Consider the following 22,553-nt stretch of genomic DNA (forward strand, 5'->3'; position numbering starts at 1 on the left):
ATTCCTTGCTCAGCGCTCCGACTCTTGCTTGTCTTCTGTCTTGGTGGTATGTTGCATGCATGTTGCGAGGTATTGGAGCGACTGAGATAGAGTAATGAAGAAATGGCGGCAATCGGGCTTTCGCGTCTGAGTCTGCAATGAAGTTTTCACTGTAGGCGAGTTTGCGAAGTACGTACTGCTCTGCCTGTTTGAGTCAGCTTAAGGCGTTCCAGCTGGCTGGCTCTGTGCGCTTCACTCATTTCTTCCCAGGTATTATGAAGGCCAAGTTTTAGGAGTGTCGTGGTTGAGGTCATACTGGGTAGTCCTAGTGCGCTCTTGATTGCTTTTCTGATGATGATGTTGAGTTTTTCAATTTCAGCCTTCTTGAGGAGTAGATACGGGGTGCCATATGTGATCCGGCTTATAAGGAGTGCTTGGATTAATTGGACAGTTTCTTGCTCTTTAAGTCCTCTTCTTTGGGTGGTTATACGCCGAATGAGATGGGTTACTTGTGTTAGGGTCCTCTGAAGCTTCGGAAGTGTAGCTGCGCCAGAACCGTCTTTATGTATTGTGAGGCCAAGAACGCGGAGTGAGCCAACTTGAGGGATATCGATTCCATTGAGCCTAACGTTGGGATCTGGAGCGACGTAGGCTGGTGGTCTTCCCCGGGTCCTTGCCTTGAGTATAAGTAGCTCTGATTTTTCGGGGGCGCACTGGAGCTCGCATCTTGAGAAGTGCTGTTCTATCTGATCAATTGCCTCTTGGAGTTTGGAGATCTTGGAGATCGATTGCCTCTTGGAGGGTAGTTTGCTGTTAGCCGGTTGTGGACGCTTTTGTCCATAACGTTATATAGTCGGCATATACTATTGCATGGCTTAATTCTTCGATTCCTTCGAGTTGTTGTGGGAGCTAAATCATGGCGAGATTGAACAGCAAAGGTGAAATGACTGACCCTTGTAGAGTTCCTTTGTTGGGCATTTCGAACTTGTCGCTTCGGATGTTGCTGATACCCACCGTAGCCGTGCGATCTTTGAGAAAGTCGTGTACGTATAGGGGGGGGGGGGGGAGGGGGGGGGGGAGGTTCGGATTCTGCAGTTTGTGTCTTAGAGATTTTGGAGGATTGCTTCATGCTTCACATTATCGAAGGCTCCTTTAACATCTATTGTTAAAATAGAGAACTTTTTGTGGCGTTTTAGGTAGTCCATGAGGTCTTCCTTAAGCTGTAGTAGTATATCTTGTGCTGAGAGATGCTGTCGGAAGCCAAACATTGTGCCAGGCATGAGACCTGAGTCTTCGAGGTATGTGGTGAGGCGATCGTGAACCATGTGTTCAAGAAGCTTTCCAGCACAGGAAGTAAGGGATATGGGCCGTAGGTTGCTGATTTGTAGTGGCTTGTTGTGTTTTGGGATCATAATAACTTCTGCATGCTTCCATTCTGCCGGTAGCTTACCTTTTTCCCAGCAGTTATTCATGTAGTCGAGGAGTCCATTTAGGGCCTTGTATGGGAGGTTTCGTAGGATCTTGTTGGTCACCTTGTCATTTCCTGGCGATGTGTTACGGGTCAATTTGGCAAGGGCGGCATGAAGTTCAGGAAGCATGAAAGGGCTGTCGAGGGTGAGATTTGGTTCACCTTTGTACGGTCGAGGATCGGTAACCTTGGGGGCATTGTCTCCGACAAGATTACGCTTGATTTCTTCCAGAATTTGTTTCTCAGTTCCTGGATGGGAGTTAATGATTTTCTTGAGGTCATGTCTTTGCTGGGTCTTGGTTTTGGTGGTAGCTAGAAGGGCTCGCAGTATATGCCAGGCCTTCTTCGTGCTGAGTGTGCCTTGAAGTTGGTCGCACAGCTTATGCCAGTTCTGACTGCTCAGTTGATCTCCGTATTCTTCTGCTTGTTTTGTTATGTGAGCGATCCGTTTCTGCAGTTTGCGGTTCAGTTTCATCTTTTTCCACCGCCTCAGTAGTCCTCTTCTGGCATCCCAAAGATGTAGGAGGTGAGAGTCTATGGCCAGCGTGTCCATTTTGAGTTGGATGACTTTAGTATGCTTCTCCGCCGCCTTGACCACTTCGGTGAGCCACTCTTCAATATTTTCGATGCTTTCTTCTATGTCATGCTCTCGGAAGGCCTTCCAGTCTGTCAGCCTTGCCGTTCCGGTTCTGCTCGGCTTCTTGTGGTGCAGAATTTCAAGCTGAAGAATGTGGTAGTCGCTGCTGAGATTTTCTTCCAGTCAGGTCCATTCCGCCTTGGATATTCCTATTGTTAAGATGAGGTCGGGATTTGTGTCCCTGGACACACTGTTACCTATTCAAGTCGTTAGTTTAGGATCATTCCAGAGGGTGAGGTGATTCTGTTGCACCGATTCGTACACTCGCGCTCCTTTCTTGGTCGTGTGCTGGTATGCTGTATGTGGGGCATTAAAATCCCCCATTATTACGAGCTTATGGCCTTTAGATAGTCTTCTGACTTGTGTAATGAAGTTTACAAAGTCGGATAATGGATCCCTGGGTGGACTATATAAGCATAGTACGTATAGTCTTTGGTGTGTTTTCTTCTCGGGTAGCACTTCCACTAGGGTGTGTCCCACGGTTGTTCCCTGGATTGTGTGACCTTGCGTGGTGAGATTTTTCTTCGTCAGGATGGCTGTTCTCTGAGATCCGGTGTGTGTATCATATCCCTGTATGCGCAGATTGGAGTGATAAGTTTCTTGGATAGCGATGATATCTGGTTGTTCCAGTTTGGTCAGTTCTTGGAGGTTTGTTCTTTTGGTTCGGATAGAGCGACAGTTCCATTGCCAGAGCTTCATTGGGAGTTGTGGTAATCTCTTCTTGATATTACTCGCCATCTTGTCCGATATCGTTGTTTTTGCCCTGGGCCATGGATTCCGGTCTGGCTGCATTGTGGAGGTCTTTACGTGCTTTCTTGCGAGCTGTGTCAGTGTTGTTGAGCAGCTTTTCTACTGTGGCTTTCGTTACATGGTTCTGCTTGGCATAGGACATGAAGTTGCTGAGGTCTTGGAGGGTAGCATGGATAGGGGCCAGCTGATTGGTGACGTGTTGCTGGAGCTGTTGTTTTATCTCCTTTGCAAAAGTGGTCATGGCCTCCTGTATCTGCTTCCGCAGTTCCATTGTTACAATTTCCTTGATTCTTTCTTCCGTAAGGGGCGGTGGGATGTTTGGCTTTCCTTGAGGTTTCGAGGCTTGACTGGCAGTGTTTTGTTCTTTGCACCTTTGTATGAGCTTGTCAATGAGGGCTTGGTGATTTTGGAGTTATGCTCGCAGATCTCGTTCGGTTTCCGTGGGTTCTTGTGCTCGTGAGTTTCCTCCTGCAGCGTCTGCATACGTGACTCGCTTTTGTGGGTTGCGTGTACGGGATCCAGACCATGATCTTGACCGGGGTCTATCTGCTTCATCGCCTGTTGATCGGGAGTCACTTCTGGATCTGCGTCGACTGTGTAGTGTGGTATTGCTTGATACAGATAGTGCCGGGAAGTCTGAGTCTGAATTTGAGTTCCATCTGCGTTGCTGCTCTTGGTTCTTGTTTTCCCATTGCAGTCTGATCTTGTACGGTGGAGGATTTGGTTTCAGTTTATGTCGGCACCCCTTTCCTGCTGTCTCATGGGGTTGTTGACAGATTTTACAACTGGGTTGGCAGTCATGTTCTTCCGGTTGATTTTCCATCCCACACATGAAAGCAGATGTTGATAAGGAGTTTCGGGCAGATATCTTGCCGATGCCCTAGTTCTCCGCAGGTTCTGCAGTATTACACGGATTTCCTGTATGGTTTGCAGCGGTAATCACAGCATTTATATATGATGTTGTATGGGACGTGTGGTCCGTCGAAGTAGATGAGTGCAGTAGACAATCTTCCCAGCATGCATGCTGCGAAGACCGTGTATCTTGCGGATACTCATAGCCCTTGTAGTAGTTTTTCACTCGTGCCTGGAGGGATGTTGTAGATTACGCCTTTGCTGATGCCCTCTGGTGTCCTGACATGTGCTTTAACTTCGTAAATAGACCCTCCAAGCTGGATGCTGGTGATCTTGAGGAGCATGTCGTACGCCATGTCTTTGTTTGGTGTACTTGCGATTATTATATTCTCGACATGTTGCACTTGAATCCGGATGTTGTCATAGAAGTCTGTTTAGGACAACTTGCTAGCTCGGCCGATGGCATGTGTCAGTGCCACCAATGTCCATTTGGAGAGTTGTAAACCCGCCTTAGGTCTGTAGATGATCTTCGTGTCATCCACTGGCAAAGGCGGAAGTCTCGGTTTTCTATAATGTGGCATGTTTTCCGCAATAGGTATTGTTGCTCCGGCTTGCTGCGTTCGTAGTTGGTCTGCTTCCTCGGCTGTGGGTTTTATATGCACCTGAGTCTTCTTGCCTCTCCTCTCCCATGTGTGCCATTTTTATTGGATGTTTATCGCCTTTCCGCTGCTCTCGTCATACGTCCACACCGCTTCCAGTTGTTGCTGCTTTCGTATCATCTCCACCTGCATTTCAGTGCCATTGTTTTCCTGGTTCAGTTCTTGTTCAGTTCTTGCTGCGTCAGATGAGTCAGTCACTGGCACTCAGCGGCAGCGCCAAGTCGCTCTCGAAGAGAGCGAGCGGCGGCTCACAAGCGCTCACGAGCCACGGGACACACGCATTCGGCTGGCCGCTTAGCCTTGATGGTTAGCTCCGTCAGTGTGGCATGAAACTTTCAAATGGCAAAAAAATGACGGGAATTCCACGTACCGCTCATAAACTTGATAGCCTCTGGTATCGCTTCTCGTGCCGCTTCCGTAGATGCCACAGTTTCGATGAATAAAAGCAGGTGTCCGGAAAATTGCCGAAAAATGCAGGAGCCCATGCAAAATGCGTCAGCACTGCTTAGGCCCCTAGCGGGATATCCTTCCATGTGCCAAGTGGGAGGAAAAATAGCACAAAATTCTTGACCTCAATGAATTTGTGAGGTATTGGTGCTAAATTTAGAAAAGGAAAGCTTGTAATTTATTTTCTCCCAAGCAATCCGCCGTTTTCTGAGAGTAATGAAAATTGAGTTTCAAACTAATACCAGTCTAATTATGATTTAGCATTGCTCATTAGTGTCCCTTTAACAGATGAAAAACAACTTTAAATGTAAGAAAAAAAACACATGATACAATCATTAGCATGCACTTTTTTACATATATGCAAAGTAAATGGTGAAAAAAATGCTCTACAGTTTTTGCCTTTGGTAGCTCCAGTTTACCTCCATCTCCAGTTCTGGGGCTTCATGGACTGAGAGTGGCACCAAGACAACCTTGTTAACCTTAAAGACCTGGTGGTTTCCCGGCAGGGATCCTATGAGACTTGTTTGTCGAATCAGGACTAACTGCTGGTCCGAGTCTGTAAAATAACAAGTCCGATTATTGGGCAAAGGAATTGTGCAAGTTGTCACATAATTTTAATGAAAGTTGTATGCTCCCCTTTACATAATTTGGGGCTCACAATTCTTTCTTTCTCCCCTCCCTTTTTTTTACATCACTTTTCCTTTTTTTTCTTTTGTTGGTGAAAGTAGTGGGTTTTAGTGTTTCCCCATGTTCTCGTCTAACCTATAAGTGCGGTGCCCATCATCTGGCCAACCATAGTATGGCTGAAATAATTCATGGATGTGAAACACCTGTAGACTGGCTGCGCCATCTGCTGAGAAGTTTCAGGTTAAACTAAAATTTTATGACAGATAGCACAACAAACCTTATCAACTGTCATTGTTGCTTGCGTCTCTCGTTTTCTGAGATAGTGGACCAGTGCAAAACGATGCAGAAATTTCAGAACTTCTTATGAACACTGATTCAGAAGACTTTGATGTTGATTGCGATGTGTCCTTAAGAAATGATAACAATGAAGAAGTAAGCTCACCTGAGGAACACTAACTGTCATAATTAAAATAATCCATTAGCATGTCTGAATTAGTTTGTAAAATCTTTTTCGAACGTTCAGCAATATATTGCCAATAAATAGTATTTGAATTTACAGCCTGCAAATATTTTAACGAGCGCCTGTCCTGCGTCTTTTTCGGCTGTTTGTGTGCGTCTTCCTGTTTGCTTATTTTCCGTCGATCTGCAATGCACCATCTAGCCCATATGCAGGTGTTGTTAAATGTGTTACTTAGACAGAAATTAAACTTGTTGCATTTCAGAAAAACACCCAGCACCAAAAGGGTTAAAGATGTGCTATTAATAATGTAAAACTGTGCCAAGAATAAAGCCCAGCTTAATACTTGTTTTTATGAATTGCAAAAAAGAAGAAAGATCATAGAAGTAGCTATATACTGTGAATGTAAACAACTTGACAGGAAAATGGGGGCTTGAAATGACCAACAGTGGCCACACAAGGAATGTCACTGGAGCCAGCATTTTGACAATGTTGAACAGAACCCAGGGCCCGCTCAAGAACATGTGTATGAACAACTAAATGAGGATCAGGCAAAAATTTGTAATGATTCCATGACATAAAATCTTAGTTTGCCGAGATCAGGAAATGAATGCACGACTTCAAGTGTATCATGTAAAACATGGCTTCTGAACAACCATCAAATTAGTCCACTTTGAAAGAACTAGAGTATGTTGTGTCCCTCCTAACTAAAGAGCTACGAGAGCTTGAGAACAATAGTAGACACTCAAACTTAATCATTTACAGTATCCCTGAATCCCCTGGGGAAGCTGAGGCAAAACTAAAGAGTGCATAACTATAGGCACAGCAGTTATTCATAAATTATTGACTACAGGGGCCACAAATTTTAAACGCGCAAAATTTGGAATTGTTCAGATGCAAAAAAAAACAAAACAATTTTAATCAAAATTTTCACAAATGCCCAATCAGTACTGGTAATTCAAAAACTGTGAAGAGATGTTGCATTATCTTGCAAGGGTTGAGTTTTGGCCTTGTCGGTACATCTTTTCTAGGGCTTAGCACAGAAACTTGAGACGAGACAAACAGGAGACAAGACACACACAAGGGCCAATCTAAACATTAGTTTATCTTGTGTCTATTCAAATGCTTTTGTACACACCCTGCTTGGACCTGTGCAAGGTCTGCAGTACTGTATAAACAAAAATTTTAAAATGAACGCCATATCATGGGTATTGGTATATACCAAAGACAAAAGAGGTCTCAACGACAGACTTAGAGAGCACTGTATCAATGCCAAGAAAGGACACAAGTGAAAGAAAGAAAGGACACAAGTGTAGCACATTCAGTTGCTCGCCTCTGTTTAATGACTGCTTCGTTCTGCACAGGCATGAAGACGAAATGACAAGATTAATAATTGAATTTGCTACAACAGATATATAAACTTGGCAAAGAGTGTGCTAGTACTTTTTCACTATTCTTATCCAGGAAAGAACTGTCATTTCTCGGAAGATTAGAGCCTACACATGCTTGTTTTTTTTTTTTGTCTGTGGTATACAAACCCGTGATCCAGCTTGTAATAAACCAATGTAGAAAGTAGCGCTTGTAGTGTCTTGTTTTGTGTCCACCTAGCCTCCAGTTCCCGTGCTAAGCACTAGAGAAGAAGCATCATTTTGTTTTAAATCAGAGAACTAACCTTAAATCTGAACATACCAAACATGCAATTTTCTTTTTAAATTTTCAGCCGTGTGTAATGTTTGGCTGTAGTGTGTTTGGTCACCCCATTTCTGCCGCTGCTACACCAGCTTCAAGAAAACAATTTCGTAGACCAGAAGAATCAAAACATTACAGGAATGGCAGCAAGTAAAATGAGGTCAGGCATGCACCCTGCATACAATATGCCAGAGAATGCTGACAGATGTAAAATGTGCAACCTGTAGCAGAAATGCACATTTGAGGTGCACTCCTCTGAATGAAGCTAGAAATCTGGCAGACATGGAAAGTGTGTGGTGTAGTTTGGAACCTTCCACGAGATACAAGTTCAGTAAGGACAACATGTATACCAAACTTTCACATCATACATTTGATGAAAGGGAATGCTCTTACAAACAAGAAGGACATTATAAATATCGCAAAAGAAGCAGTGGATTCGCAAATGGTTTATGATGCACACTCTGCAGGAAGCCTAACCCCTGTACAGGCGCCACCATCCCTTGTTAGGAACAGGACAAAATTTACTCCTTCCGCCCAGTGTGGTTGAACTCCAAAACGGTTGAAGCTTTCATCGCGGAGTTGCAAAGGAGAAAAATCATATGGATTCCACACAATCGCATGAGTGTTGTTAAATGAGAGCCACATACCAAAACGAATAATGTGAAGTCAAGGGCACATTTTAATTAAGCTGAGAACCGAAGTGACGTACTTCCAAATGAAATACAAGAGTGCCACTGGCAGAAGCAGCAGATCTGCATGTTTTGCTGGCATTATTTCCTCAAAGAAGTCAATAAAGCGCATTCACACCACAGCAGCATTCATGAAACAGCACATGCATGATTTGCATTATCGAAGAAAACAGCACATCTCAAGGATAAAGGGTATCATGCCGATTTACTTTCAGATGACATATGTTGGTGATGGTGCTGCATAGCGCTTTCAAAACCGGTTTCAAATGCACGAACTGCACAAGAGTGAGTGCCACACAACAAATTCGAACTTTTCAGACACAAAAAATGTAAAGAGTGCTTGCAATGGTGCAGGCAAGCTCGTCAAACATCAAGCAGTGTTATATAGCTTGCCATCACCAGCCAGTGAGGCCACACAGTGTGCCACTGAATTTGTCAGAAAACTTGAAATTATACAGAACAACATCCCTATTCTGCTTCTTCCTGAAGCCAAAATTGCAGACTGCAGAAAAATAAGACATAAGCCGGAAAATACAACGGCAGTGCCCGGTTCAGTTGTCTTTGCCCTTCTGCTCGCTTTATTGTAATCTCGCATCTTACTGCTGCTGACTTCACTGGCAGACTAGTCTTCCAAATTGTTTTCTTGAAGTTGGTAGAACATGGGAAGAAATGGGGTGCCTCTTGATAAAAACATAGGAACGAATGTTAGTATTAGCATGAGCATTTTTATAATGTACCAGCTGCTAATTATTGACATGTTAATAAAGAAAATATATCTCTAATATCTCCTATTTATAATACAATTGAACATTACATACCTGCAAATTTTTTTAACTTCATTTACAGTAGTTTCGAACTTATAGAAAGGAGAATACATATGTTTAGAAAGAAGGTTAATTTCCCTATTTGAAAAAAAAAAATGACGCAACATGTTTTTTGCAATTCCTGAATTACCAGTATTGGATGGGCATTTATGAAAATTTTTATGAAAATCGGCAATCAATGTATTTTTTATGGCACTCGAAAACATCAAATTTCACAACTTTAAAATTTGCAGCATATTTAGGCATTAATTTACAAATAACTGCTGAGCTTACTTTATGAACTTATTCAATAATAAGCATAGTTCTTTGAGGAAACTCAAAAATTTTCAGTTTTGTGTTTGAGTGAAAGTGGTCCTATTAAGCCCCCCAACATAGCCTAATTGAAAGAAGTTTTCTCTTGGAGCCGACTTTTTTTTCTATTCTATTTTGCACAGAAAGAACTGAGCTCACTTGAGCATTTAAGGAAAGATCTTCAACAACACTAATAATACATATTACCAGATTAATGCTTTATCTCTTGCAATATAGGCATTCAGATTTGCAAAGCTTGCTAATCTCAACAAAGTAATTTCTGACATATAGTGGTGCACTATTACTTTGTAGAAAAGCTACATGGCATTTAACAATATCAAGGTGGACTCCTTTCATCAAACACATTTTCTTATCTCGCATAAAGATTCCATTCAAAACAAAAAATATTCATCTGAACAGCAGGTTCATTCTTACCTGAACACATTGGTCTGAACACAATTGATTCAGTGGAGCTTGAAATAGCACAGTTTGCAAGCTCAGGAGATGCTGTCACTGAATATACGAGGGTTAATCAGAAACTCATTGCCCTGTGTTTTATTAGCCAAAATAAGGTACATACAGGTCATTACAAATATATGTACTATTCTACGTAGTTTACGCTACTCACACTATTTTTGCACAAAGTCCCCACACCAATTCTGACATTTGTCCCATCACAGCACTAAATTTGAGATGCCCCTGCGCCACATTGTCGTCAGTCAGCGACACACGCAGCCTTCCCAAATGCTCATTGTCATGCAAGTCTTCACGGCTTTTTGTGAACTCGCAACACCACCACCTTACATTTCTCAAAGCGAGACATCTTCCCCAATAAGTGGGCTGCATTTCCCTGTGGATTTCAATTAACGTTCGTCCTTGGCTCCATAGAAAATGAATCGCACTTCATTGCTTGTATGCCGTGGACATGTGAAGCACAGCTGCCATCTTCAACTGACAGCAGCGCCGCGTCACAGTCCAATCAGTCTAATTGGGTTAGGTCAATATTAAAATGTGGTGCCTGGTATAAATGACCCTGCAGATGTGCTCAGTGAAATGAAATGGGCATACGAAAAGACGTAAAACTCGACATCTTGGAAGATGTATAATTTACATTCAGATGAATACGTACCAATGAAACAGGCCTTGCATTACAACCGAAACCAGCAGCATCGATGACCTAAGGTGTTATTTCAAAACAAAAATGCCTGACCTTCAAGCACAATACACGCCATCGTGGGTGCAGAGAGTGTGATGTTCTAAATGTAAGCCATGGTTTATGATGAGCTATGGCGCCTTAATGGTAAAATAAACAGGATATACAGGTATAAATTTAAAAAAAAGAACCATGAAATTTGTGAGCAACTAGTGGCCATAACCAAAATTTTGCAAGCGAAAATCTGTGACACAAAAACTATTCTTTCACTCTTTCTATCCTCAGTCTAGGAAAACGCAAAGGCTATTCCAGAATATTTTTAGTTGTAACAAGAAAGACAGGGTATGTGTTCCTTCACTTCAGCATAACATATAGGCAATAAAAAATAGGTTACATAAAGTGAACTGCTTCAACAAGTTCTTTGCTTTCATCTTTACATCAAATAAGTCAATTGAAATTTCAGCTCAGCCTTTCAACAGCAGCTTTGATAACCTAATTATTGATGAGTGGTATTAAGTTTCTTCTTGAACATTTAGATCCCTGCAAATTAGGAGGGCCGTATTATTTGACACATTGCATTTCAAAATTGTGTATATCATTCATCCCACCTTTCTTCAAGATAATAAACTCAAATTCATTGAGTAGGGGATGCCCTGCAAATGAATGGAAGATCGCACATGTTGTGCCCATGCATAAGTCAGGGCCCTGGAAACTAGTCAGCAATTACAGTTCGATATCTTTACCAAATAGTATTGTCCACAAAATATTAGAGCATGCCTTGTGCAGCAACATTATTAGACACATAAATGGCCAAAACCTCCTTAATTTAAAACACCACGATTTCCAACAAGGACATTCCTCCATAGCCCAAGTAACAGAGTTCATTCATGAAACTTTTGGTACTCTAGAAAGGCATTAACTATGTGGATTGTTTTTGTAGATTATCCAAAAACGTTTGACATAGGAGATCACAAATTGCTTATTCACACACTATATTGGTTTAATATCAGTGAAAAAAAGTGATCACATGGGTGTCATGTCCACCCCTTGGCAGGCGAGCACATGCAAAGAACCGACGCAACAGAAGCTACCCAAAAAAGCCCGTTTTTTCATGTCAGTACAATATACACACAGCGGTGCCTGCGATGAAAGTACTGCAAGCATTAGCACACTTGTGGACAGGTAAGGCCATCATAGACATACGAGGTGCTACCCAAAAGTTCTGGGAATTTGAAAAGCGTCAGCAAACTGTGTGCAGTACACATTACCGCCACTAGATGTAGCTAGCAGTATGCTTTGCGAATCAGTGTGCTGAACGACTTGCATCTAAGAAGAAGTATTGTTTTGCAAAGTGTTGTTTTAAAACACAATGTTTCACTGATTTGGCGCATTTCTTAGCCACCTATATGGCAGACTTCAAGGAGCAAAGGATTTGCATCAAGTTTTGCTTTAAACTTGGCAAAACTGCGGCAGAAACTCATCATATGCTAGAGGTCGCTTTTGGAGTCGACACCATGAGCCAAAGTAGGACACTTTTATGGAATAAATGCTTCAAACAGGGTTGAATGTACGTTGATGACGACGAACGTTCTCGATGGCCATCAACGAGCACAACTCTGGAAAAGATAGTGGTAAGGCTATCCTTGGAAATTGCAGGCTAACTATAAAGAATGTCTGCAACATTGCAGGACAATCTTATGGCACATTTCAGCTAATTTTGTTGGATGTTTTGAACATGAGGCGCATTGCTGCAAAATTTGTGCCAAGACTGCTTGCTCAATGACCAACAGGGGCTGAACCATGTTTCTATTTGACCAAAACTGGAGCAACAAGTCAGAGACAATCCCACATTCCTCTCCAGTGTAATAGCCGGGGTTGAGACATGGGTTTATGGCTACAATTCTAAAACCAAGCAGCAGTCATCACAATAGAAGTCGCCAAATTCCCCGCGGCCGGAAAAGGCATGTCAAGTTCATGGCAATGTGAAGTCCACGCTCATTGTTTATTTGTTTTGTTTCTTTACCTACATGAAATTGTCCACAAAGAATTCATACCTCCTGGACAATCCATGAATAGTGAGCTTTACTGCGACGTTTTGAGGTGCTTAAGAGGAGACGCAGATCTTCCGGCCCAAAAAGACTAAAAAAAATTGACTTTCTGTAACAATTTTTTTCGCAATGTAGACGTCCTAGAGAAGCTACTGCTGCAATAATAATGCGTTCTGATTAGTACTTATTTTGTTATTGTGCTATAAAGTCGGCTTCATCACCGCTTTCGCTCGCAAATGCCCCTCGAAAAGAGGCGAATTCAGTGCCTTCATCTACGCCAACCGTTACCCGCAGCACGGCCATTTTGGAATCATTTGAAAGCTGGATTCTTCTACATTCCGTTTTTAGCGGGAAAAGGGCACCAAGTCTGGCTACTTGAAGGTACATGCTTTCGAAAAAAGGAGAATACTCACACGGCATTGGCGCCTTTGTACCACGTGGGGTAAATCCTCATCTCTGATTGGACGACTGGGAGTTTCGTTTCTCCGACAATGGAAAACGCCATGTTAGACGTGGTTTGCACGCAGTCTAGTGCGCCGTAGCAATGCGACGATGGCTGGCAGTCGACGGAAGTTCGCGACGGCTCATGCTTTTGGGAAAAAATGCAACGTCCTCGGATACCTAAGTGGCGTCTGATGAATCGGCAGTGACGGCAGCCAGCACAGCGACATGCGCCAGCAAGCGAACGGCAGCTACCGAAGCTACGGCCGCGCACGCGATGCCTGCGGCCAGCAACACGTCGAGGGCAACGTGCGTCAACACGCTTCTCATCACAGAAGCTGAACAAGTGGGAATCGAACGTTGCGCGGAGGAGGAACGACAGAAGCTGTATTCGTTATCAGCTACCCGCTGAAATCAGTCACTTGTCGTAGATTCCCCGGAAGTGGCAGCAAGCAGGACCGCGTTTACGATTCTAAGCGTAGCGGCTCTAAATCACCTGATTCGGTGCGCGAAATGCGAATTCTGCCGTGGCCCTTTGAACGTGTTAAAGGGCGACCAGGAATATGAAGTGGCCTAGAAACCAGTGGTTAACTGTGCCATTTGCGACGACATAACCACCGGATGGAGCTCACCAAGAAGAGGAGAATACACCTGAAAAAGACCAGCACCGGCTAGTGGCGTCTGACAAGAAGTACGCCAGAGCACAAAAGTTCATGCATGCCATAAAGAAGAGGTGCATGAAAGACAGCGATGGTGATTATGTGCCTGGTGGCTTCCAGTGCAAGGTGGACTTGAATTTCTTGCTGCAATTGCTGAGAATAAATCTAGATCATGTCCTGGAACTTCGTTCTGCGTTTTCTCAAAAGCTGCATTTCTCCTATGACACGTGCTGTTGCCCACAGTATCTTTTGATGTAATAGTCCGATTTCAATTATTCTTGTTGCATTCAAAAGCTTATGAGTTTCTACACACAATAAAACTAATAAAATATGATATCCCTTATGCTAGAATTTTTTATGTGGCAATACAACAGATAAGAATTTTGAGCTTCATGACCACCACAATAGATATGGCAATAACTTTTGTATCGATAGAGCTAAAATTACAGTGATGGTCTAATGTGATCTCCGATTGTTATAGAATGTGTACATATAAATTTTTCTCTGATATTCAGTGGTAAAATTGTTGAAAAGTTGGGCAAATTGATTTTCAGAAGGTATTATCTCAAAAACTACTTAACATAAGAAAAAATAGATTGCATATATGCTTCTAGCAGGCTAAAGTATACCTTGCCTGAAAATTTAATTTGTATATGACAAAAATTTTTTTTAAAATCAAACACCAGTGTCTCCCCTTAAGAGAGCGCATTTGTCACAAACGTCCAGAGAAGTGGAAGAACAACAACTGGCTTCTTCATCACGGCAATGCACCCGCTCGTACATCACTCGTTGTTCGACAGTTCCTGACTTCCAAACAAATCACAGTACTTCCACACCCACCCTATTCAACTGACCTCGCCCATTGCGACTTTTTCTTGTTCCCAAAGTTGAAGCTGAGGCTGAAAGGACAATGGCTTCACACTTTTGAAGAGATCCAGTAGGAATCGCAGGTGGTCCTCAACACTGTCGCGTGGAGAGTACCACGAATGCATGGAATCATGACAGAAATGCTAGGATCGGAGTACACATGCTCAAGGGGACTCCCTACTTTGAAGCTGACAGTGCTGATTAGGCACTGTCATGAACACATTTGTTTTTCACAACTGAATTCCCGAAACTTTTGGGTAGCACCTCGTGCATTATCACTTGCGACTTACAAGAGCTGATAACACATCTCCCTGCTTAGTGAAGGGTGCACCTGTGATGCCAGTGATAAAATAAAGACTGCACAAGCATGCAGGTTTCAATTTCAGTTTATTTCTGTGCTTTATACATCAGAAATGCAGAGAACAGGGACAAAAAGCTTTGTCAATCCACAGCTTGATGGGATCCCTGTATTCTGAACTGGCAGAAAGGTAATGCATGCCAACACACTGTGTACAACACTTTACGCATTCAAGCCAAAAGAACAACACATGAAAATGTCAATCTGGCATTCCGTACCATTTAAGTTTCCTAACTTCGTGCCCCAAATCTGGCACAAATCTGGCATAGGTTTACGCCAACGTTTTTGCCAGAGCAGTTGTGGTGTTTCCGCTAGAATCATAGGTTCTGCCATATTGGGCCCGTATTCTGAAACGTTCGCCTTCCGCAAAACTATTGCCTTGGCCACGCCTCCGCCCCCGGCGCGCACTGATTGGCGGTTTTAGCAAAACCGGAAAATAAACAGCGCCATCTGGTAGTTCCAGCCTATGTCATTTTATTGCCATGATGTCGATGCGGGCTCTCGACATATATTAAGTAAACGAACACGTCTTTTGGCATTTGGTTGGTGGCGGAGTGTAGTGGTTTATAGTAGCCCCTTTGGTGGCACCTTACACGCACTGTTTCGCAGCGTTATTTGTTGATTCATTTGAAGTAAAACATTTCACACTTCCTTATTCAATTTATTTTACCAAAGTGGCCATAACCAACTGTAGGCAGTGCGCAGAACCCGTAGTGCGGCCACTACACTCGAAAACAACACACCTGAGCCGCTCTGCACTCGCACGGTGCGCTCTCTCATGCGATGTGAAGCGTTCGACTGCTCGTGTTGGTAGCGCACGCTGACACCACAGGTAAGCAGTTGCTTGATTTATTGAACGTAACTATCGTGGCGGTGAAACTATAGCGGAAGGCGAACGTTTCAGAATACGGCCCCTGGTCATGCGACATTGCACACACTTGACATTGTCTATCAATTCGGCAAGCTTTGAGCTTAATCCTGGCCACCACATGGACTCATGCTCTGGACCGTGACTTTACGATTCCTTGATGGCCGTCATGCAAGTGATGCAGCCCTTCAGCCCACCGACACTGTGGTATGATGAGCTGCGTGCCTTTCAATAACACATTGCTCCAAACTGTAATCGATGCTTCTTACTGCCAATATGAACGCAACGAGATAGGAAGCGACCGGTACCAAGGCCATCCACTCCACATCCAAAGCTTTGCCCCCAAATGTCGTCTCCTGCTCTTCCTTCTTTCACTTTTTCTATATATGTCCAACCTCGACCACCCTGGCGATGCATGCTTCAACGTGGCTAGTGACTTCTGGTACTGACAGCATTGACAAATTTGCTGACATCTCTCAAAGCAGCAACCTTGAAAGGGTATTAGTGGTTACCAGGCTTCCCAGGGACAAAACAACCACAAACTTGAACCTCATTAGTCTCAATCTGAAGCGTTGGACACATAGCGGTAGCAGGTCGACAGGAGTCTTTCACAACAACGTCACTAGAGGTTTCTGGTCAGTCTCAAATTGTACTTCTAGACTTCTTAGGTAAGCTTCAAATGTCTCCGCAGCCCAAGTCTACATCAGTATTTGTGCATCGCGTGATTTCATAGGAGTGAGTGCTCTGGATGCAAATGCTGCGGGCCATCACTCCCCGTTCCACTGCAGCAAAACCAACCCTAGACCAGAAGCAGAGGTGAAAGTGGCAAGTATCGTTATGTACCTAGGATTATACTTGGCTATGCATTTACTTGAACATAAGTCTTTTATGCTATTGAAAGCAGCCTCCTGTGCTTTGTCCCATTTCCACTCGTCAACCTATTGAAGCAGCTGGTGCACTAGAGTGCTCTTTTCCAAGATGTTCACAAGAAAAAACAGAAAGAGATAATTCACCATGCCAAGAAATCAGCGCACATCAGATTCGTTCCTAGGCACTATCATGTTTTTGATGGCAGTTACTTTCTACGGATCATGCTTTATGCAGTCTTTGCTCATGAGACAATCAAGAAAGGAAAGTTTACCTACACTAAAACAATATTTGGCTCTGTTCAAGGTAACATCCACCTTTGCGAGCATTTGTAATGTCCTTTCTAAACTTTCGTGATGCTCAGCCTTTGTTGCTCCATAGACTGGGATGTCATCTATTAAGATTACCATGCCTTGTGCGCCTGCCAAGATCTGAGACATATTTTTCTGAATATTCTCAAATGTAGAAGTAATCCAGAAAGGCAGCCTCTGAAAGCAGTATCTGCTGCACAGGGTGATAAAAGTGATAACGTCTGGCACTCTTCCAATAACTTTACTTGGTAAAACAATGAGTTGTCATCTAACTTCAAGAGTATGCTGCCCCGCTAAACAGGCTCAGTATATCGTCTACGGTTGACAGCATATAGCGCTCTCGGATAACACTGCAATTGAACTGGGTTAAATCAATGCAAATACAAACCTCTCCAGATGGGTTTTGAACTGGGACCATTATGGCACATCATTCGGTTGGCCCTTCAACCGTTCTTATCACCCCCTGGTCTTCCATTTTGTCTAGTTCTCACTTGATGGCAACTCTCAGAAGAATTTGAACGCGGCGTGCCACATGAACCACATACAGAACATAATCTGCCTTCAAATATGTTTTATACTCTCCAGTGAAAGACCTCAGTACCTGGAACTGCTGAGGATAACTGCAAACATACAGTTCGACTGAACCCATTTCATTCAAAAATTTGACAACTCACAATTCTCCAGTAGCTCAATGGCTCAACTACATTGAGCGAAATTATGCCACGACATACACTGCCTGTGCTATTTATTTAACCTGCAAAATGAATAGCAGCACAAAACTTTCCCAAACATTCAACTGTTCATTACTTCGTCCTATCAAAAGAACATCTGTATGGTCTGCCTTCATTGGTAAACCGGGAAGTGGAAGGCACAATCGACACTTCCACACCTGTGTCGACTTTCACAAAGGCAGGTGTACTATTAATAGTTACTTGAATGAACCTAGCATTCTCCATGTCCGCTGTAGATTCAGCAACATTCTTAACAGCCCTTAAAATAGAGTTCATTGTCCGTTTGAAGAGACGAAAGTACTACCTTTGCAGGAGCGGCGACTTTCTTGCAGGATTACAAAAACGGCGCCGAATAAAACAACACACGAAGAAGGGAAACACGAGACAGCACGTAGGCGCACTAACAACTGTTGTTAGTGCGCCTACGTGCTGTCTCGTGTTTCCATTCTTCGTGTGTTGTTTTATTCGGCGCCGTTTTTGTAATCATGCTTAACCAACTAGCCCACCAACACATGCTCAGTTCTTGCAGGAGACACAACTGAAGTGTCCTTTGACGTGGCAGTTGCAGGAAGTGGCAAACCTGGCTGGACACGAAGACTTTGGATGGGGTGCTTGTCTGCAGAATAGACATCTCAGGTCCCCGGCATCTTAGCCTAGTGCAGTGTCATGTCATCGGTTGCCCCACCCTTCTTGCTGGCTCTGCATTGAAAAGTGCTCCTTTCTGATGGCCTCAACGGCAGTTTCTGCTATCAAGCTGGCTGTATGGCTTTTGGCATGTCGTAGTTGCTGTTGCTGCTCGAGGATGGTTTCTTTGAGCCTTGCTTTGGTGAGTGAAGCAGCCAACGTGATATCGGGACCCATTTGCAGGGTTTCCAATAGCTGCACATCCCGAAGCATCCCAACGAAGCGGTCACGAATCATCCTGTCCTTGAAGGAGTCGAAGTCGCATCTTTTAGCCAGTCTATGTAGAACAGCAACACATTGGTCAACAGACTTGCCCGAACCTCGGTTATGGCTATGAAAACAGGCACTCTCGTAAACAATGTTTTAGGCCCCTACGAAGTGGTTATCAAACTTCTTCTTAATGACGTCATGCTTCCTTTCATCTTCCTCAGACAAGTTGAAGGTCTGGAAGATTTCGCTAGCCTGCCTTCCAATGGCATGAAGAAGGGTTCATACTTGAGCTTCATCGCTGTGCTTGTTGAGGTCAGACGCAAAACAGTAATCGTCAAATTCTTCTGACCAGGCAGTCCGTTCCACCATGTACTGAAATTGAAATTCAGCAGCTGCTTGTTGGCAAACATAGATAACAGAAATGGCTTCCGCTCGTTGGTGGACATGGCTAGGTGGGCGCTGGCCTATCCAGATTTTTAATGCTGGTGCAGACTGACCAGCTTCGTGCTTACAAGATGGGCCCAACTTCTGACATCATGCTGCATCCGCCCCTTGCCAAGTGAGCACATGTCAAGAACTTATGCAGCAGCAGCTACCAAAAGAAGCCCCCATTTATTCATGCCAGTACAATATACTGGGTGTTTTTTTTCGTTTATAGGTCAAAATTTTTTTAAATTTTGCACTTCAATGCATGAAACAGCATTTCCTAAAACAAGTAGCTGGAATGCCATGCAATTCATTGGAAATTTTTAAAATTAATATCTCGAAACTGGTTTAGTTTAGAGAATTCGTTATAATTTGCTGTAATTCACAGATTTAGATATGTGCCATAATGTAACTAATTTAGGCTAGTCAGTGTAATTATGTTAATTATTCAATTAAGCATTTCGATTTCTTATACAAGTAATGGCCACTTAATTCAGTAATTAAGTTCAAGGGTCACAATTGTGCTATCTACCACAAGCAATTTTTAAATATGTAGGACCTTTTAAAAGAAAATACCCGGTATGCACAGCGATGCCTATAAGGACAGCACCGCAGGCATTAGCACATTCGTGGACAGATAAGGCCGTCGTGAGCATACATTATCACTTGTAACCTGCAGGCGCTGATAGCACAATGAATTTAGTAATAACTTGCCTTGCGGTCCCTTCTATGTTCTGATAAATGGTGCAGAATTTGACATTGTTTGCATAATGTCTGGTGCCCACCAGAGCTCGGTATTAAGCCCATTGTTCTTAATATTTATAAATGATGTTTCAGACACCATCACTTTTTGAATTAGATTTTCAAAGTGTCAATGAGAAAATTGTAGAGCAACATGAAAAACTCCCGATACAGCTTTCTATTACTCAATACAAGCTACATAAAAGTGTTTTTTCGAGCGTGAAAGAAGCCCGCAAATACATGAAATATTTCTGCACGACTGGCCGCTCGAGGCACTTTGCGTGTATTCACGGACTTTTTTTCAGGCTCGGAAAAACACTTTTATGCAGCTCATATTGAGCAACAGAAAGCTGTATCGGGAGTTTTTCATGTCCCTCTACAATTTTCTCATTGACACTTTCTAATTATAATACTTGAGAAGTTCGTTAATTAATTAAGGCTAATTATGCAATTAAACAGAATGCGAAAAATAATCTGAGTATCTCTAAGCGACGGCAAACAACATTACCTTGGTTCCATCCAGCTACGTGGCATTTGCATATTTTTAAATCTTGGTGCATGATAGTTGGGACACTCTGTATATATATAGTTTAAAGAGTAAAGAATTCCTGGTAACTGTTAAAGTATTTGAAGAAATCTACGTGAAAAATACAACAGATTTAATTTTGACATCTCAGTTGTGGACCGGCCTTTATTAAGAATGCCTATATATATATATATATATATATATATATATATATATATATATATATATATATATATATATATATATATATATATAAAGAGAGAAAGACGCAAATACATCATACAAAAATGTTGTGTTCCACCATTTTAACATCCTGATAGAAGAAATTTCTCCACAGATTTCATCACTTACTTTGACTAAAAAATTGTCAGAGAAAAATGGTGCTTAAAAGCACATGTCAATTATAAATAGAATTGTCTGAGCACACCGATGAAATATATTCAAAATCAGAAATAAAATAAATTAGGGGCCAGACCAATACACTGAAATGACATGGCCATGATTAATTACTGGCAAACAAAGCAAAGGAAATTCGACCTGATTAGCAGGTAGCATTATTTGTGCATGATATCAGCACAAAATATTTGTGGCCCTGGCTCCCTGAAAGTTTTGATAATACCACATTGGCTATGAATGTAACTAAATTTATGAACACTCATAAACTGTTACCACATTGCACAGGTAATAGTTAACCAGAAGCATTTAGAAATCATTCAATTTTGCATGAAGGTTTTGTTAGCAAATTACCACACATAATGCAAGTATGATGGCTTGGGAAATGTAGACTATGACAAAATATAAATGAAACGCCAAGAAGCAAACCTGGATGTGGCTGGAATTTTCCGATGATCCCATAAACTGTGCCCAAACAGACAGCATCTGTCAGCGGATGTAATTCAGATCCTGTAAAAAAATAACCTCTCCTGTAAAATCCTGTAAAAAATAACCTCTTAACAAGGGCAGCAAACCCTGCATGAAGCGTACACCACAAAAAACATGCAGCGCGGTCCATGACTCCTTTACATGGCATACTTTAGTAAATGCATGTTATAAATAAATTGTTTCTACCAAACCATGCGCAATTTCTTCCAGAGAGAGAGCCGCGTCTACGTTGATGCTTGAATTAATCTATGGCTGTAGCAACACAAGAAATGCCGTAAGTGTATCTCCAACGGGAATATAAGTGAAACTAAGAAACTTTTCCGTGGCGCATGCAATTGAAAGTAATTAAAGGAAGCGTTATAAACCGCCGCTGTTGCCGCTGTATTACGCTCTCAAAATAACATACAATATTCTAAAAGAAACTTTTGAACGGCCAAATGCAATGGTCACGGGCAATGAATAATGACGGCCGCAATACCCAATGACATGTTCCGATGGAAGACTCACTGGCCGATCGATATATACAGACTTCATATATATGGACCGCGATGGATGAGCATTCGAGGTTTTGGTTAACGCCCTCGCTTAGCAGAAAACAAAAATGCCTTAAAGAATTAGACACATTACGCCCGGTGTAATTTGCCGGCACACTTTCTGCAACTGAGAAGCAGTCGACGTACGTCGACATAATCGTTCTGCGTAACGACTCACACACTCATGCGCCAAACATAGTGACAGACGTACGTACGTTTTCTCGGTTCCAGTTTCCCGTCAACACGGCTGCACCACAAGGTTTCTTCACCATCGATGATCACGTAATAATCGGGAGTCATCAGAATTTCCATGGTGACAAGGAAAACCACCACTGATATCAGGGCAGGGAGAAATTTTATATTACCCTAGCATGCAAACTTCATCATGATTTCAGAGCTTAGCAACACCGCTTGTTCGCCACATGGGGCACAGATTGGCGTGCGTGAAAACGACACCACAGAACAAGACCCCATTACCACCCATCACACGGGGGCCGCTCGGCCCTGCCTGGCACCGCACCAACCACACAGTGAGAGTGACAGAAGAGAGAGAAGTAACTGTAGCTCAGCCGTAGCCCCGTAGCGGCCGTCACCAAACCATCCAACCACGCAAATGAACTTGATGGAGCGAGAGAGAGAAAATCAAGGAAAGATAGGAAGAATAAGCAGAAATTTACTAACTGCTGAGATTGTTGGAATCATCTCTTTGGCCAAGACAAAAACAAATTACCTGCATTAAATTAAAACATCTCGCATGACAAGGAACGAAACAGCTGCTCATGTAGCAAAGATGCTCGAATGATTGAGGCATGGCCTCCGAAATCCGGCGACGCGCATATATGGCAGAGAGAGAGAGGGTAAAAAGCGCTCTTGACGGGC

The 22,553-nt window shown here is 42.8% G+C and overlaps 1 protein-coding gene across 2 annotated transcripts in view; it reads right to left on the minus strand.

Annotated features, from left to right (window-relative positions):
* The window catches only part of LOC135908771 (phosphatidylinositide phosphatase SAC2-like), a 233,472-nt gene extending 211,208 nt beyond the window's left edge, over window positions 1-22,264 (minus strand). Inside the window, exons 1-3 of one of the 2 annotated variants that reach the window (XM_065440613.1) lie at window positions 21,890-22,264; window positions 21,082-21,162; window positions 5,212-5,348 (exon numbers count right to left, since the gene is read on the minus strand). In XM_065440613.1, the coding sequence (XP_065296685.1) occupies window positions 5,212-5,348; window positions 21,082-21,162; window positions 21,890-21,986 (315 nt within the window). In that variant the 5' untranslated portion in view covers window positions 21,987-22,264. The remainder of the gene's footprint in view (window positions 1-5,211; window positions 5,349-21,081; window positions 21,163-21,889) is intronic. The other variant, XM_065440612.1, reaches the window with a different exon arrangement.
* Between the last annotated feature and the right edge of the window lie 289 nt (window positions 22,265-22,553).

This window comes from Dermacentor albipictus, chromosome 1 (genome assembly GCF_038994185.2).
Source record: "Dermacentor albipictus isolate Rhodes 1998 colony chromosome 1, USDA_Dalb.pri_finalv2, whole genome shotgun sequence".
In the NCBI taxonomy this organism is placed as follows: Eukaryota; Metazoa; Arthropoda; class Arachnida; order Ixodida; family Ixodidae; genus Dermacentor; species Dermacentor albipictus.